Here is a 19,456-nt window from a genome sequence, read left to right as displayed (position 1 = left end):
CCACAGTGGCTGTACTATTTTGCCTTCCCTCCAGCAGTGTACAACGTTTTCAGTTTCTCTATAACCTAGCCAACACTTTCTGTTTTGTTGATGGTAGCAATGCCCTTCTGGGTGTCAGGTAGCTTCTCAGTGTGATTTTCATTTGCATTTCTCTAATGACTAATGATACTGAGGATCTTTTCACTGGTTATTGGCTGTACATATGTTTACGTTAGAGACATATTGATTCAAGTCTCTTGCCCATTTTATTTTTTTCAACGTTTTTTTTTTTTTAATTTGTTTTTGGGACAGAGAGAGACAGAGCATGAACGGGGGAGGGGCAGAGAGAGAGGGAGACACAGAATCGGAAACAGGCTCCAGGCTCCGAGCCATTAGCCCAGAGCCTGACGCGGGGCTTGAACTCACGGACCGCGAGATCGTGACCTGGCTGAAGTCGGACGCTTAACCGACTGCGCCACCCAGGCACCCCTCTCGCCCATTTTAAAACTGGGATTCTTTTTTTTCTCTATTGTTGTGTTATAGGAGTTTTTAAAATATATTCTGGTTATTTGATCTATGATTTTCAAATATTTTTTCCCATGCTCTGGGTGGTCTTTTCCCTGTCTTGTCCTTTGATGGTTTGTAATTGTGATGAATTCCAATATATTTATTTTTTCTTTTGTTGCCTGTTATTTTGGTGTCATAGTTATGAAACCCTTGCCAAATCCAAGGTCATGAAGATTGCCCCCTGGTTTAAGAGTTTTGTAGTTCTAGCTTTTTAATTTAGGTCTTTGACCTATTTCAAGTTTATTTTTATATATGGTACAAGGTAAGAATCCAACGTCATTGTTTCCGTGTAGAGATCTTGTTTCCCTGCGTCAGTTGTTGAAAAGACTGTCCTTTCCAGATTGGGTGTTCCTGGCACCCTTACTGAAAATCAGTTGTATAAAATGTACGGTTTTACTTCTGGGCTCTCTATTCTATTCCATTTCTCTCTCCTCATGCCAGCATTCCATTTTTTGTTCTTTTACTCATAGCCTCAGGTGAGATAGGCAAAATGCCTTCTGTGGAGTAGGTATTTGCTTAGTTCACACATACGAGTATCACCAACTTCATATTAGGTCCCTCAAACTGACCTCCTGCCTTGCTTGGGGTCCCAGCATTCTTTCCTATTTTTTGAATACTGTATTAAATGAAATCCAGATTATGGGCCATTATGACATTAGTTGCCTTCAGAATAAACTTTGGCTCCAGGGCTCTCCCAGTGGAACTGTATTTTATCATCTTGCCAGCATTCTGTTTTATCTCCTACACTGCTGGTTAAAGTCATTAACACAGTATTGTGCCTTTTCAAATGTTCTTCACCGGGAAGGGATTCTCTGCATATCTGGCCCGTCATATGAAAGTTGAGAAAAGGACTTTTAAGATCAGTAACCCATTCTTGATAATCTGCTTATGTATAATTAGAAATAATATATTATGGCATTTATATACATTTTTTCTAAGCAACTTTCATTTTAATTACATTACTTGCCTAATTCCATTACCTGCTTTTATAATTTTTCTAAATAGCTGTTACTATGTTACTGTATTAGTACTTTGGATATAGTAACATGATTTTCTGGTTGCCAGTATTATGAAGTAGTGGTTAATATCTTCCAATATCCTACACAAATCAAGAAATCATAGATAACACTGCATTTTACAAGTTGTAGCTTGTATGGGAGAAATGCAGTTCTTTGTCAATAGAACATTGCACATCCACTCTGTTGTTTGATAGAACAATTTGTACTTTATTAACATTATTATAATAAATATCTTTCACTTTTGTATTTTCTTAGTTTTACAGTCCTTACTTAGTATTGGTTTGCTTAATCTCTTTCTTTCTTTTTTTTTTTTTTTTTTTTGCAGGTTTTCTTTAGGTGATGCTAGGAGGCCTCTTCATGAAACAGCAGTTTTGGTAGAAGATGTGGTACACACACAGTTAATTAATCTGGTAAGAGCGTATATAATCTTATTTGGTATTTCTCCATTCTGCTCCTAGCTGCTTCTGTTGGGATTGCAAGCCAACCTTTTTTTTTTTTTTTTTAAAGGTGATACTTCCATTTGGAATTCTTTCCTTGTCTGCTGGAGTCAGGTGTAATTTACATAAAACCAAATTTCACCAATCCACGTGCATAATTCAGTTTTGACAACTGAATACTGTCGTGTGACTCCAAACACAGCACGATATAGAACTTTTTTTTTTTTATCATCCAAAAATGTTCTCTTGTGCCCCTGGCTATAGTCAGTCATTTCACCTACTCCCTGACCCCTGGTAACACTGAATTGTTTTTTCAAAACTTCTCCATATTGCACTTCAGACTTACAGAAGAACTGCACAAATAGTGCGTAGAATTCTGAGAGACCTTTCATCTTTCTTTCGTTAACATCTTATGTAACCACAGTACTATTATCAAAAACAGGAAATAACGTTGCTGTAATACCTTTAATGAAATTACTGACCTTATTTCATTTTCATCAGTTCTCTTGGTAATGCTCCTTCCCTGTTCCAGGAGCCAGTCCGGGATAACACATTGTACTTTGCTATCCTGTCTTTGTAGTCGTCCCCTTTCTAGGATAGCTCCTTCGTCTTTCCTTGTCTCATGGCCTTGACATCTTTTTAAACTTACTGGACAGTTGTTTTGTAGAATCCTCTCCTTTTTTCAACCCGTCTGATGTTTTCGTATGATTAGAATGTGGCTATGCATTTTTGCCAAGAATACCACGGAGGTGATGAGTCCTTTTCAATGCGTCGTATCGTTGGGGTTCATGTTGTTGATGTCTTATTTGTGATCTTAAACTTGATAAATTGGCTGAGGGTATATATACTGAATTTCCCCGCTATAACGAAGTTACAAGTTATTTCTTTTTGTTGTAAATAGTTATCTTGGGGGAGGTATTTTGTGACTCTACAAATATTTTCCTTCTCTAAAAATTCGTGCCTATTTGTTTGAACATTCATCCGTGGATCTTGTCTGAGACAGTCATGACTGTGGTATTTACCTAATAGTGGTTTTCTATTTGCTTGTTTCCTTTTGTATTTTTTAATTGCAGTTATTCTTAAAGGAATACCTATCCTTCATCACCATTTAGTTATTCAATTTTTAATGTATATTTGTATGGACTAATGTATATTTAAGTTTTATTCTTAGAATCATTATACAATAATATCATTATTTCTATTGCTCAAGTTGTTAGAGTATTGGCCTTTAGAAACACTTTTGTGTCCTTTTCCCCTTTTCCCATCAGGTTTTTGATCCTATGTCCCATATATATTAGAGATATCAATCCTTTGTGGTATATGATACAAATATATTCTTCCACTGTGTGTTATCTTTTGACTTTATTTCTATGGGATTTTTTAGACATGTAAATATTTTTATTTTAAGTGACCCAAATATATCAGCCTTTTATTATCTTAGGCTTTTGAAACATAGTTAGAAAGACTTACTTTATATTGAATTTGGAGAAGAATTCACCCATGTTACCTTCTGATACTTGCATGGCTTCATTTTTAACATTTAGATCCTTAATCCATTTGTAGTTTATTCTTGTAATCATGTGAGATACAGATCTCATTTTATCTTTCTTCCAAGGACTACCCAGTTATACCATCCATACTTCCCTAATGATTTGAAATACCCCCTTTGTCATATACTAAGTAAGCATATTTGGGATCTATTTATGATTTTATATTTATTATCAGTGCCTTATTTTTCTATGCGTGTGATAATACATTTTAAATTATACAGGTTTTTGGGACCCCTGGGTGGCTCAGTCGGTTAAGCATCCGACTTCAGCTCAGGTCATGATCTCACAGTCCAGGAGTTTGAGCCCCGTGTTGGGCTCTGTGCTGACAGCTCAGAGCTTGGAGCCTGCTTCAGATTCTGTGTCTCCCTCTCTCTCTGCCCCTCCCCTGCTCATGCTCTGTCTCTCTCTGTCTCAAAAATAAAAACATTTTCTAAAAATTTAAATTATATAGGTTTTATGGTATATTTTAAAGATTGTTACAACTAGATTCTCCTTGTCATTTTTCTGTGTGTTCCTGATTATTCTTGTATGTTTATTTTTTTTATATGAATGTTAATATTAGATTTTCTAGCTCCATAAAGTAGCTTTCTGGTATTTTCATTGAGATTGCCCGAATTTATTAATCAATTTAGAGAGGGCTGCATTTTAAGTATGTTCACTCAATCTGAGAACAGGGACTGTCTGCATTTTTTTCAAAACCACTTTTGTGTCTTTCAGGACTGTTTTAACATTTTTCTTCTATAGGCTACACATATTTCTTACTATATTTATTCCTACGTATTTGATTTTTGTTGCTACTGCAAATGGACTTTCTCTATAATTACATAATAGCTGAAAACATCTGAAATTGAAATACATAAGTCTACAGATTCAAAGAGCTAAGCCAACTCCAAATACAGTAAACCCAAAGAAATGCATGTTAAACTGCTGAATACAAAAAAACATAATGTAAATCCTAAAAGCACCCAGATTTAGAAGCACCTGGGTGGCTCAGCCAGTTAAGCGTACAGCTCTTGATTTCGGCTGAAGTCATGATCTCACGGTTTGTGGGATCAAGTCCTGAGTCAGGCTCTGTGTGCTCTCTCGCTCTCTCTCTCTCTCTCTCTCTCTCTCTCTCTCAAAATAAATAAACATTAAAAAAAGTTTTAAAAAAATCACCTAGATTTATTACCATAGAGGAAGAATGACTTGAATGCAAAATTTTAATTAGAAAACACAGAGACTAGAAGGAAATGGCACAAGTTTTAAAGTACTGGGTATAGAATTTTCGGTTGGCAACTATTTTAATCTGACTCCATATTCACATGGTCTTCTTTTTCCCTGTGTCTCCATGTGTCCTTCTATCTTTAAAGAAATGACCAGATATTTACTATTTAGTATATTAAATCTATACATGCTATTGTCTTCACATCGCAGTGTTGTAGCTTTAAAGAGTCCTGTTTTTAGGGGTGCGTGAGTTGGAGCCCTGCGTCGGGCTCTGTGCTGACAGCTGAGAACCTGGAGCCAGCTTCAGGTTCTGTGTCTCCATCTTTCTGTCTACCCCTTCTCCGCTCACATTCTCTCTCTCTCTCTCTCTCTCTCTCTCTCTCTCTCTCTCTCTCTCTCTCTCTCTCTTTGTCTGTCTCTCCAAAATAAATAAACATTTTTAAAAAATTTTTGAAAAATAGAGTCCTGTCTCTTTTTTTTTTTAATGTTTATTTTTCACAGAGAGAGAGAGACAGAGCATGTGTGGGGAGGAGCAGAGAGAGAGGGAGACACAGAATCTGAAACAGGCTCCAGGCTCTGAGCTGTCAGCACAGAGCTCAACGCAGGGCTCAAACTCACAAACCGTGAGATCATGACCTGAGCTGAAGTCGGTCGCTCAACCGACTGAGCCACCCAAGCGCCCCAAGAGTCCTGTCTTTTAAAGCAAATAAGGTGCAATCTTTTACAATTACCCACATATTTACCATTTACCATGCTCCTCATTTGTTCTTACAGGTCTGAGTTGCCATTTTAACCATTTCCTACAGCCTGAAAACTCTAACATCTTTTATAGTAAAGGCATGCTGGTGATGAATTCTCTTCAGTTTCTTCATCTGAACATACCTTTTTTCACATTTTTTTTTGAAGCGTATCTTTTTTGTATGTGGAACTCTAGTTGCTAATCTTTTAGCAGTTGTGCCCCTCCAGTGTTTCTCTAACAGCATACATTAGTTTCTGATATTCATGTGTTCCCCTGTGTTTGACATGTTGTCATTCTCTGGCTGGTTTCAGAATTCTTTATTACTGGATTTTAGAAGTTTGATGTCTGAAGGACTGACTTTCTTCGTGATTATCTTGCTTGTAAGTTTGCTTTATGTTGTTGGACCCGGTAACTAATGTTTTCCACTAATTTGCAAAAGTTTTTCGCCATTATTTTGTGTGTGTGTTTTTCATTCTTCAGTTTCAATCACATGTGTCCTGGACCATTTGTTATTATTTCACAAATCTCTGAGAGCCTCTAAATTTTTCTTCACACAGTTTCCCCCCTCTGCTTAGTTGTTACTGTTTGACTTTGTAGTTTCTATTGATTTGTCTTTAAGTTCACTGGTCCTTCTGTACCCTTTAATCTACTGTTTAGTCCATTTGATAGATACTTCATTTCAGTCATAGTATTTTCTATTATACTATTTGAAAATGCATCTTATTGGGCTACGATGCCCCTTTTGAACTATGGACACATTTTTATATTGTTCTTACATTTTAAATCTAGAAGCTCCAAGTTACATATAGAAGTTATTTGATGATGGTCATTATAGTAGTATAAACAAGAGTTTACTTATGTTTTTACTTAGAAGGAACTTCTTATTAGAGTATATGCTTACTTTTCCTTATCCACATATTATTTAATTAATAATTTTGATCTGTATTTGTGAGATTGGCCCTGTCCTAATCTCACAAAATGTAAAGTTGAATGAGATACCTTGCTAGATAAAGATCTTGCTTTTTTTCCCCTTTGCCATATTGAGGCGTGCATTAGAATGAGTTCTTCAGATGAAAAGAATAATAGAGAAATGGTTTTTAAAAGTTGTGTTTTTTTACCATTGTATATTTGTAGCCATTATAAATTACGTGTCTGCCAATGTGTGTATGTGTTTTATGCCCTGTTTTGTAATTCTCTGTACATTTAACTCCTAAGACTAGTTTTTTCTTTAATTCTTTCATTCTGTGTTTATTGAGATATAATTGACATGTAGCATTGTATAGGTTTAAGGTGGACAATAAGATGATTTGCTATGTTTATATTGTGAAATGATTACCACATTAAGGTTAGTTAACACATCCACTAACTCACATATTTGACATTTTTGCATGAATAATGAGAACATTTAGTATCTACACTCTTGGCAACTTTCTGGTATACAATATAATATCGTTAACTATATTCACCGTGCTGTCCAGTAGGCCCTCAGAACTGATATATCATGTAACTGGGAGTTCATACCCTTTGACCACATTCTCCCATTGCTTCCACCCCTCAGTCCCTGGAAGCCCCCAGACTACTCTCTATGAGTTTAGGGGATTTTTGTATTTTTCTATTATTATTATTATTTTTTTAGATTTTGCATATAATGAGATTATTCAGTATATGTCATTCTCTGACTTATGTCACAAGCTGAATGCTCTCAAGGTTTGTTTTATGTTGTTGCAGATGGCAGGAATCGTGGAGGGTTTTTTTTTTGTGTGGCCGAATAATAGTCCAGTTGCATGCACACACATACACACACGTACAAAACCACGCTTTCTTTATCCATTTAGTCATGATCCACATTTGGATGATTACTGTGCTTTGGCTATTGTAAATAATGCTGCAGTTGCACTGTGGTGCAGATGTCTTTTCAAAGATTTTCTTTCTTTTGGATATACACCCAGAAGTAGGATTGATGGCTCTGGTGGCAGTTGTTCTTCAGTTTTCTAGAGGAACTTCCACACCGTTTTCCATAGTGGCTGTATCAATTTACTTTCCTGCCAACAGTGCACGAAGGATTGCTTTTCTCCACATCTTCGCCAGCACTTGTAGTGTCTTGTTGATAACAGTCATTCTCACAGGGATGAGGTCATACCTCGTGGTGGTTTTGATTTGTATTTCTCTGATGATAAGCAATCTTGAGCAGCTTTTCGTATACCTGTTGGCCATTTGTGTATCTTCTTTGGAAAAAATGTCTACTCAGGTCCTTTCCGAATTTTTAAGTTGACCCATACTTTCGTGTTCATGTTTTATTTGATAACCTTTAAATCTCAGTGAAAACAACAGAGAGGGTTTTTTTTTTTCCAAGTTGAACGGCCAAATAGAGAGAAACGACTTGTCCAAGTTATGAGCTTATTAGGTGCTAGAACTGAAGGCCTCCAGAATTGAAGCCTCCTTACCCCCTTCCTCTGGAGTTGTATGATAACCCTGCATATTTTGGGTATTCACCACTATCAGATATAGGGTTAGCAAATGTTTTCTCCCATCCCATAGGTTGCCTTTTCATTTTGTTGATTGTTACTTTTGCTATGCAACAGCTTTTTAATTTGATGTACTCTCGGTTATTTACTTCTTACTTGTGCTGGTGTCATATCCAAAACATCATTGCCCAGATCAGTGTCAAGGAGATTTTTACATCAGTTGTCTTCTAAGAGTTGTATGGTTTCAGGTCTTACATTTAATTTTTTATTCCATTAAGAGTTAATTTTTGTAAGTGGTGTAAGATACAGGTCCAGTGTCATTCATTTGCATGTAATGTCCAGTTTTCTAATACCATTTATTTATTTTTCTAATTAATTTTTTTAAGCTTATTTATTTTGAGAGAGAGAGCAGGGGAAAGGCAGAGAGAGAGAGAATCCCAAGCAGGCTCCACACTGCCAGCATGGAGCCTGACGTGGGGCTCGAACTCACGAACCCTGAGATCATGACCTGAGCTGATATAAAGAGTCAGACACTTAACCAACTGAGCCACCCAGGCACCCCTTCACTACCATTGTTACTGTGTTTTCTCCACTTAGTATTCTCGTCTCCCTTAATTTTAGTCCACTGTGTATACATAGGGATATTTCTGGCATCTTAATTCTATTTCATTCATCTATGTGTCTGTTTTTATGCCAATACCGTATGGATTTACTGTAGCTTTGCAGTATAGTTCAAAATCAGCCTGTGGTGCTTTCTTCTCCTTTTCTCAAGATTGCTTTAGTTATTCAGTGTCTTTTGTGGTTCTGTATAAATTTTAGCATCAGTTTTTGTATTTCTGTTTAAAATACCATTGGAATTTGATAGGGATTACATTGAGTCTACAAATGGCTTTGAGTAATATGAACATTTTAACAATGTTAATTTTTCCATCCATGAGCACAAGATATCTTTACATTTTTTGTGTTGTCTTTAGCTGTTTTTATCAATATCGTACGGTTTTCAGTGTAGTGACATTTTACCTCATTGGTTAAGTTTAAGTATTTTATTCTTTTTGATGCTATTGTAAATTTAGTTCTTTTCTTTATTTCTCTTTCAGATAGCTCATTGCTCGTGTACAGAAGCGTAACTGATTTTTGTATGTTAACTTTGTATTCTGCAACTTTCCTGACTGCTTTGGTTTTAATGGTTTTTTGTGTGTGGCTTCTTTATATTTTCTATATATAATATCATGTCATCTGCAAACAGACAATTATATATCTTCTTTTCCATTTTGGATACTTTTAATTTCTTTATCTTGCCTAATTTTTCTGGGTAGGCTTCCAATATTGCGTTGAAAAAAAGTGCTAGGAATGGGCATCCTTGTCTTGTTCCTGATCTTAAAAGAAAAACGTTTAATCTTTCACTGTTGAATATGATGTTAGCTATTGGCTTGTCATATGTGGCGTTTATTATATTGAGTTATATTCGTTCTTTACATAATCTTTTGAGAATTATTGTCACAAAGGGTGTTGCATTTTGTGAAATGCATTTCCTGCATCTATTATGAGGATCATATGCTTTTTTATCCTTCATTCTATTTAAGTAGTATATCACACTTATTAACCTGGGTATATTGAACCAACATTGGATCCCCCGGGGATAAATCCCACTTGATTATAGCATATGATCTTCTTAATGTATTGTTGAATTTGGTTTGCTAGAGTTTTATTGAGATTTTTGAATCCGTATTCATCAGAAATATTAGCCTGTGATTTTCTTTTCTTGAAGTGTCCTTATCTGACTTTGGTATCAGTGTAATGCTGGCCTAGTAAAATGAGTTTGGAAGTGTTCCCTCTTGAGTTTTTTTGGAAGAATTTGAGGATTGTTTTCTTTAACTATTTGGTAGAAGTTACCAGTGAAACTGTCTGATCGTAGGCTCTTCTTTTTTGAGAGATTTCGGTTACTGCTTCAACTTCTTAGTCATGATTGGTCTGTTCACATTTTCCATTACTTCATGACTCAGTCTTGGTAGGCTGTGTATTTCTAGGAATTTATCCATTTCATCCAGGTTATCCAGTTTGTTTTCATTTAATTGCTCATAGCAGCCTTTTATGATAATTTGTGTTTCTGTGGTACCAGTCGTAATGTCTCCTGCTTCTTTTATAATTTTGCTTACCTGAGCCTTCGTTTTCTTTCTTGGTTAGTTTAGCTACACATTTATCCATCTGTTTATATTTTTCAAAAAAACTCCTACTTTCATTGATTTTTTTTTTCCTACTACGTTTCTAGTTTCTATTGCATTTATTTTTGCTCTAATCTGTATTATTTCCTACTGCTATCTTTGGGCTTAGTTTGCTCTTTAATTCTTGTCATGTAAAGTTAAGTTGTGTATTTTCAGTCTTTTTTTTTTACTTAAGAGAGAGAGAGAAAGAGAGAGAGAGCACAAGTCTGGAGAGGGGCAGAGGGAGAGAGAGAGACTCTTAAGCAGGCTCCATACTCAGCACGAAGCCCGACTCAGTACTCGATCTCATGACCCTGGGATCATGACCAGTCAAGAGTTGGATGCTCTACCAACTAAGCCACTCAGGCATGCCTTTCTTTATTCTCTTTTTTTTTAATGTTTATTTTTGAGAGGGAGACGGAGAGAGAGTACATGCACAGGCGAGCAGGGGAGGGGTAGAGAAAGAGGGAGACAGAGAATCCCAAGCAGGCTGTGCAGTGTCAGCATAGAGCCCACACAGGGTCTTAGACCCACCACACATGAGGTCATGACCTGAGCTGAAATCAAGAGTCAAGCCCTTAACTCACTGAGCCACCCAGACCCCTCGCCTTTCTTCATTCTTAATGTAGGCACATATTGCATAAACTACCCTCTTAGAACTGGTTTCGTTGCATCCCAAAAACTTTGGTATGTTGTGATTTTGTTTTTGACTCAAGATACTTTCTGTCTTCCCTTTGATTTCTTCTTTGCTCTCTTGGTTATTCAGAAGACTGCTGTTTAATTTCTGCATATTTGTGAATTTTCCAGTTTTCCTCCTGTTATCAATTTCTAGTTCTTTACCATTGGAGTCAGAAAAAAATACTTGATTTATGATTTCAGTCTGCAGACAGGAATATTTCCTGCCTGGTTCTTGTGCCAGCAGGACCGCTTGCAGTCAGCAGCTGGGAGTGACTGGAGCCCAGCTACAGGGCTCTTTCTGAATCCACAGAAGGACCAAGTTTGGCGGGCTTAGCTGCAGGGGCTCCTGGACAAGGCCAAGGCGGGCTGGAATCAGTGCAGAGGCCATTTCAAGTTCCACACCTGGGACTAGGCTGTGTCCCTGTTACCTGCGGCACAGGTGGGCACGACCTCTCCCAGATCCTTTGATATATGGTGCTAGTAATGGTACGATGGCCACGCGGGGCTATAGCCTAGCCCTCAGGGGTACAGGATTGTTATTGTTGCTTTTCTTTTAGCTGGCAGGTCACTGAACTGGACGCAAAATAGAAACTGCGTTGTTGTGAGCTAACTCACATGTCTGCTAAGTTCTTACAACATCCTACTACTGCTTTCTTGGCTTGGTCTCCCCTGCATCTCCCGTGAGCTGGTTAATTTCGGCATGTTTCATTCAGCTCTTCGGAGGAAAGGAAGACATAGTAGGAAAAAGTGGTTTAAATGTGGACACTTCCTTCACTTAGAATAGTATGCAGGCACAACACATTGTGGTGTTTTCTGTTTTCTTACTAGTTTAACTTTCTGTATTTGAAACGTATAGCTTATATTACATACGGCAAACCTGGTTTGTTTGTTTGTTTGTTTGTTTTTTGCTGGTTGTTGTTCAGCTCTGTGTGTTTTGACAAGTGCATAGGGCTTTTATAACTACCACAACAATCAAGATTCAGAGGTTATATCACTTCCCCACAGACTCCCTTGTTTTACCCATTTGTATTCAAACTCCTCCTCTCTACCCCACCCCCTCTGTTCCTTGAGGTCCACATTCCCCTTTGGTGGGGCAGAATGAGAGAGCTTCTCATAACTTTTTGTGAGCGCCTGGTAAGCAGACATGAATTTACACTGTTTTTGTGTCCACGATAGGAGTTTCTAGTGCAAAATAAAACCCATGAAACTCACTGCCTATTTTTTTTTTTTTGTATTTTCAGTTCTCATTTCCTTCTCAAGTCTGCCTCCAACCATTTACTTTTGAGAATTCTCAGATAGTTGTTGAATGTATCATATCCAGGGTTTTTATTGCATTCATTGGGAAAAGCAGTGTGGACTCTGCTTTTACTCCACCAGAACTGGCTAGATAGTTGAAGTCAGTCGTTTTTCTAAACATTGTTTTATCACCTGAGTCAATGATCCACTTTTTCTTTATTTAAGAATTATTTTATTGAGACAATAATTGACCTATAATATTGTATTTGTTTCAGGTGTATAACATAATGATTCAATATTTATATGTATTGCAAAATGCTCACCACATTAATGAATTCACTTTTCAGTGTTTTCTTTCCTCTTTTTTCCCCTCTTTGCATCAGAATCTTTGTATGTTTTTATCATAGCACATTTGTTCCACAGTGTTACCTAAGAATTCCTATTTTTGATATTGATGTAAGTAAAACTATATTGCTTCCAAGTAGGGATTCACTTGCAATGAAACAAAATAGTTTATTAATTTCGGATTTAAGCTTATCAATTAAACAAGAGCTTGCTCCATTGGTTACCTTTGATGGTAGTCTCCTGATATTCTTGAAGTTTATACATCTATTTCTCTTAGTTTTAACCTGCATGTCAGAGCGTCTTTTGATAGTTTTTAAAATAATGTTTAATTTATTGTTTAAAAACTACCATATTATATCTTGATGTCATTTGGTAACATACAGGGCTTTTATATAGCTAAGTCTTTAGAAATTGCTGTTCAGAATGCTGTGGTGTTCTCAATGTTGCAATGTCTTTTCAGACGTAGTAGTCATAGTATCTTAAAATATTCTCTATGTATTTACTGTTCCACCTTGTGGGCATCCCTATGGGACTAAATCTTTGGCCACATAATCTAAAATGGTATGTAAGTAGCTGCCAATTGTTCTTTGCACATGAAAGTTATATTTTTTCCAGTGTCCTAAAAACAAACATAAATTAAGCAACCATTTAGTTTCTAGAGTGCGGTATTCTGTTTCAAACTGTTTCTTGCTTTGACCATTAGGTAGTCTTTATTTCAGGTATTTATTTTATTCATTAATTTAGTAAACCTTTATCGAGTGACACTAATGTAGCTCTGATTCTACTGACAGTGAGTGAATAGAAAATTATCTTTGCCTTTGGGTAATTAACAGTTTTGTAATGTATGGAAATTAAATTCAAGAGGCGCCTGGGTAACTCAGCCGGTTAACCATCCAACTTCGGCTCAAGTCATGATCTCACAGTTCATGCGTTTGAGCCCCACTTCAGGCTCTGCTGGTAGCTCAGAGCCTGGAGCCTGCTTTGGAATCTGTCACCCCCTCACTGTGCCCCCCCCCCCACTCGTGCTGTGTCTCTTCCAGTCTCTCAAAAAATAAACGTTCAAAAATTAAATTTAACTTAAAAAAAATTTTTTTAAACCCATAAGGAAGAGAATACACATTCTTCTCTAGTGGATGTGTAACATTTTCCAAGACAGATAACATGTTAGGCTACAAAACAAGTCTTAATAAATTTAAGAGGATTGAAATCATATCAAGCAGCTTTTCCACCCACAGTGGTATGAAACGTGGAATTAATTAGTTACATGAAGAAAACTGGAAGATTCACAAATACATGGAAATTAAACAACATACTGCTGAACAACCAGTGGCTCAAAGAAGAAATCAAAAGGGAAATGAAAGAAATACTTTCAGACAAATGAACATGGAAGTGTAACATACCAAAATTTGGGGGATGTGACAAAAGCAATTCTAAAGGAGAGTTCATAGTGATAAATGCCTCCCTGAAGACATGAGACAAGTCTCAAACAACCTCACTTTACCTAATGGAACTAGAAAAAGAACAAACAAAACCAAAGTTAATAGAAGGAAGGAAGGGACAAAGATTAGAGCAGAAATAAATGAAATAGAGACTGAAAAGACAGTAGAAAAGATCAATGTTTTGAGCTGGTTCTTTAAAAAGATAACAAAATTGGGGCGCCTGGGTGGTGCAGTCGGTTAAGCGTCCGACTTCAGCCAGGTCACGATCTCGCGGTCCGGGAGTTCGAGCCCCGTGTCAGGCTCTGGGCTGATGGCTCAGAGCCTGGAGCCTGTTTCCGATTCTGTGTCTCCCTCTCTCTCTGCCCCTCCCCCGTTCATGCTCTGTCTCTCTCTGTCCCAAAAATAAATAAACATTGAAAAAAAAATTTTAAAAGATAACAAAATTGACAAACTTTTAGGCTCAGAAGGAAGAAAAAAGAGAGGACTCAAATAAGTTAAATAGGATATGAAAGAGATATTACAACTGATACCACAGAAATATAAAGGATCATAAGAAATTATTATAAATAGTTATATGCTAACAAATTGGACAACCTCAAAGAAATGGATGAATTCCTAGAAACACAACCTACCAAGACTGTCTCTTGGTGAAATGGAATATCTGAACATTCCAATTACTATTAAGGAGATTGAATCAGTAATCAAACACCTCCCAATAAACAACAGTCAGGGCCAGATGGCACCACTGGTGAAGTCTACCAGACAGTCAAAGAATTAATGGCAGTCTTTCTCAAAGTCTTCCAAAAAGTAGAAGGGGAAGGAATTCTTCCAAACTCATTTTATAAGGCCAGAATTACCCTGATACCAAACCCAGACAAGGATGTCACAAGAAAACTCCAGGCCAGTATCCCTGATAAGTATGGGTGCAAAATCCTCAACAGAACATTAGCAAACCAACTCAACAATACATAGAAAGGATCATGTACCATGATCAAGTGGGATTTCTTCCAGGGATGCAAGTATGGTTCAACAAATTGTGACACACCGTATTAACAGAGAGAAGGATAAAAATCATACAATCATCTCAATAGATGCAGATAAGGCATTTGACATAATTCAATATCCACTTCTGTAAAACTGTCAACAAAACACATAGAGAAGAACTGTACTTCAATATAATAAAGGTCATACATGACAAGCCCACAGCTAACATCATAGCCAACAATGAAAAGGGAGAAGTTTGGGGCGCCTGGGTGGCGCAGTCGGTTAAGCGTCCGACTTCAACCAGGTCACGATCTCGCGGTCCGTGAGTTCGAGCCCCGCGTCAGGCTCTGGGCTGATGGCTCAGAGCCTGGAGCCTGTTTCGATTCTGTGTCTCCCTCTCTCTCTGCCCCTCCCCCGTTCATGCTCTGTCTCTCTCTGTCCCAAAAATAAATAAACGTTGAAAAAAAAAGAAAAAAAGAAAAGAAAAGGGAGAAGTTTTTCCTCTAAGATCAGGAACAAGACAAGGATAGTTATTCACCACTTTTATTCAACATAATACTGGAACTCCTAGCCATAGTAGTCAGGCAAGAAAAATAAATAAAAGGTATCCAAATTGGAAAGGAAGAAGTAAAATTTCCACTATTTACACAGGGCACAATATTTATAGAAAACCCTAAAGACTCATGAAAAAACTATTAAAATTCATAAGCAAATTCAGTAAAGTTGTAAATCAACAAATTCAGTATGAATATAAAATTAAAAAACAAAAATCTGTTATTTTTCTGTAGGCTAATAATGAATTATCAAAAAGAAATTAAGAAAATCTCATTTACAATTGCATCAAAAGGACTAACAAATTTCTAGGAATAAATGTAACCAAGGAGATGAAACACTACACCTGTATAGTGAAAACTACAGGACATTAAGGAAAGAAATTGAAGAAGACACAAATAAATGGAAAACTATTCTGTGCTCAGAGTTTAGAAGAACTTGTATTGTTAAAATGTTCATACTACCCAAATCAGTCTACAGATTCAACTCAATTCCTATCAAAATTCCAATGACCTTTTTAATAAAACTAGAACAAACAGTCCTAAAATTTATATGGAACCACAAAGGACCTCGAATAGCCAAAGCAGTCGTAATAAAGAAGAACAAAACCTGAGGCATCACACTCTTATTTCAACCCATATTAAAAAGCTATAGTAAACCAAACAGTATGGTATTGGAATAAAAACAGACACATAGATCAATGGAATGGAATAGAGATCCCAAAAATAAGCCCATGCATATATAGTCGTTTAGTTTTCAACAAAGTATTTCAACATGAATATACAATGGGAAACAATAGTCTATTCTAAATGGTGTTGGGATAATTGGACTGTCACATGCAAATGAATGAAACTGAACCACTCTCTTACGCCATAAACAAAAATGAACTCAAAATGGATTGAAAGACCTGAACATAGCACCTGAAACCATATAACTTCTAGAAGAAAACATAGGTAGTAATCTTCTTGACATAGGTCTTTGTGATGAGGTTTGGAATCTGACACCGAAAGCTAAAGCAAAACTAAAGAAGTGGGACTACATGAAACTATATGAAGCTTCCACACAGCAGAGGGAACCATCAACAAAATGAAAAGGCATCCTACTGAATGGGAGAAAATATTTGGAAATCATATATTTGACAAAGGATTGATACCCAAAATATATTAAGAATTCAGATAGTTCAAAAGGAAAAAACAATTTGATTAAAAGATAAGCAGAAGATCTGAATAGACATTTCCAAAGAAGACATGCCAACAGGTACATGAAAAGGTGTTCTACGTCACTACTCATCACGAACATACAGATCAAACCACAATGAGACATTCACACCTGCTAGAATGGCTGTTATCAGAAAGACAAGAAATAACAGGTGTTGTGAAGGAAATGGAAAAAGGGAACTCTTTTTTTTTTTTAATTTTTTTTTCAACGTTTATTTATTTTTTGGGACAGAGAGAGACAGAGCATGAACGGGGGAGGGGCAGAGAGAGAGGGAGACACAGAATCGGAAACAGGCTCCAGGCTCCGAGCCATCAGCCCAGAGCCCGACGCGGGGCTCGAACTCACGGACCGCGAGATTGTGACCTGGCTGAAGTTGGACGCTTAACCGACTGCGCTACCCAGGCGCCCCGAAAAAGGGAACTCTTGTGCAGTCTCAGCGGGATTACAGATTGGTACAGCGACTGTGGAAAACTGTGGAAATTTCTCAAAAAAAAACCCTAAAACTAAAACGACCTTATGATCCAGCAATTCCACCTCTTGGTATCATCATAAGAAAAGAAAACACTAACTCAAAAGATGTATGTGTCCCACGTTCATTTGCAGCACTATTTACAATAGCCAAGGTATGGAATAACCTAAGTGTCCATCGATGGGTACATGGACAAAGAAATTGTGATGTATATACACAATGGAGTATTACTCAGCCATATAAAAGAATGAAATCTTGCCAGTTGTGACTGTATGGGTGGACCTAGAGGGTATTATGCTAGGTGAAGTAAGTCAGACAAAGACACATACCATGTGATCTCTCATGTATATGGAATCCAAAACCAAAAACAAAAATATAAATGCATGCTCATAGATACAGAGAAACAGGATGGTGGGGAGAGCACAGATGGGGAGAAACTGGTATGCTATTTTGTTTTTGTTTGTAGTTTGAATAAATTGAGAAAAATATTATGATAGCTGGTAATGCTAACACGCACAGAGAGTGATGGGGGTTTTGACAAGCAGTATCCAGCTTGAAGTTCTCCATGTATTTGTCTACGTAGAAATATATGTTAAATCTTATACAGGATTCAGCATATATTTATCATATTGAGGAAAGTCAGCCTCAGACTAGGTGTCGTAAACTGTTACCCAGATGCATAGAGGTAGCATAGGAGCATGTTTTATTTCACCTGGACTATATTTTTAAAGATGTGAAGGTAATTGCCCACATTTCAAAGTTAGACTTCTTTTACATACCAACCGGATTTCTGGCTTCTCATGAAACGCTGAAATTGATACGTTACACAGCGTATGCCTTGAAGTCAGCATGGAAGTCTCTGCTCTACTGAGAGCTGTTTCCACCTGGAGATTCTGCACGGGCTGGTTTTCACCAGACCAGTGGACTTAACCGGGAAAGTTCATTGACTTAACCGGGAAAGTATTCAGTGTGGAGGGAGTTATGCAGCATAGTGTACCCATATTTCTCATATTCCTCCCCAATTCTGGTTTTCAAGAACTCTAATTTTAGAAGAATATTAGGTCATTTTTACAGAAATTTTAGTTTCTCTCCAAAGCTGTGGGAGCAGTTGTTAAGTATGTCACAGAAATTCATAGACAAAGATAATAAAGCAGGTTGTTTCCTAGGCAGTTTACTTTTTTTTTTTTTTTTTTTACCCATGTAACTTGGCTCTGGTAATAGAAGAGTGATCTATCAAAGGTCATGCAAAAATTATGGAAGCAACAGGAAGCATTTAGATTCTTGCTCCTGCCCGTTTAGAAGAGAAGGAGGGGATTCTATTATCACAGCTCTGTTGTGCTGTGTCTCCTGTCAGAAAGCACCTTGAACTACTAGGACAGTGAGCTAGGACTTCAGCAGCTAAATTATTCTTTTTTCTGCAACTGAAATCGAAAACTTAGTAAAACTTAATCTAAAACTAACGGGCAAGAAAACTGTGGAAGTTCAATATCATTGCCGGTATCCCGTGACATTTTTTAGTGTCTCCTCTGAACTCTTACACATAGAAGAGTAGGTACACAGCTGACATCTGTTCAGGCTATCTAACAATTCTCCAGTTACACCAGTATTCTAAGTCATGACAGGGGCTTAAAAATCCAGATTCTCCTGAAGTATAGAGTCAGTGTCAGTTGTCAAGATGTCTAATAATTATTCGCAAAACATAAGAAAGTTCAGAATATTCGTCCATACTCTCCAAAGGATTCTTTTTAGGAGGGCTAGGGTGCGGCTGAAGAGTTTGTATTTTTAATAAGCACCCAAGACACTGGATGTTGTATGGAAGCCAATTTGACAATAAATTACATTTAAAAAAATAAATAAATGAAACAAAATTCCTGAAGAAAAACAAATAAATAAGCACCTAAGATCTTTGTAATGCAAGTAGTTCAAGAGCCAGACTTGAGAAACCAGTCTATATAGGCTGGTGGTTTGTAACTGGGTCTGGGCGACAAAATTGCCAGTGTTTCTTAAAGAGTAAAAACATGATCTGAACTAATTTTAGAGAACTTTTAGGTGGACAGGATGAGTCTACTCTCTAAAACTGTTAGGTAACAATACCTAAGTTTGACTGTAGCTTAATGAATTTGTTTTTTCTTTCTAAATGTTTATCTTTTCCTTTAAAAACAGATCTCCTGAAGATACCATAAAATTGTTTCAATAAAGCTAATGTTACTCAAAGCATGCATGTGTGTGCTTACCTAATTTTGCTGGATCTTGTTTATTAAAGTCAGTAAAATCATTCAAGGAACAAGTTTGACGAATAGGGTGGTTGACTATATCACCTGTCCCAAGGCATTTAGCAGTAGTTCTCAATTTGAAGTTCACACGAAAGCCAT

General features: G+C 37.0%; 1 protein-coding gene across 9 annotated transcripts in view; it reads left to right on the top strand.

Moving 5' to 3' along the window:
* Positions 1–19,456, top strand: part of SUPT3H (SPT3 homolog, SAGA and STAGA complex component) — a 544,169-nt gene that overhangs the window by 281,482 nt on the left and 243,231 nt on the right. For all 9 annotated transcript variants that reach the window (XM_045058578.1, XM_045058576.1, XM_045058574.1 and 6 more), the window contains one exon: positions 1,891–1,975. In XM_045058578.1, the coding sequence (XP_044914513.1) occupies positions 1,891–1,975 (85 nt within the window). The remainder of the gene's footprint in view (positions 1–1,890; positions 1,976–19,456) is intronic.

Source organism: Felis catus, chromosome B2 (genome assembly GCF_018350175.1).
Source record: "Felis catus isolate Fca126 chromosome B2, F.catus_Fca126_mat1.0, whole genome shotgun sequence".
In the NCBI taxonomy this organism is placed as follows: domain Eukaryota; kingdom Metazoa; phylum Chordata; class Mammalia; order Carnivora; family Felidae; genus Felis; species Felis catus.
This window is presented reverse-complemented; position numbering and strand designations above follow the sequence as displayed.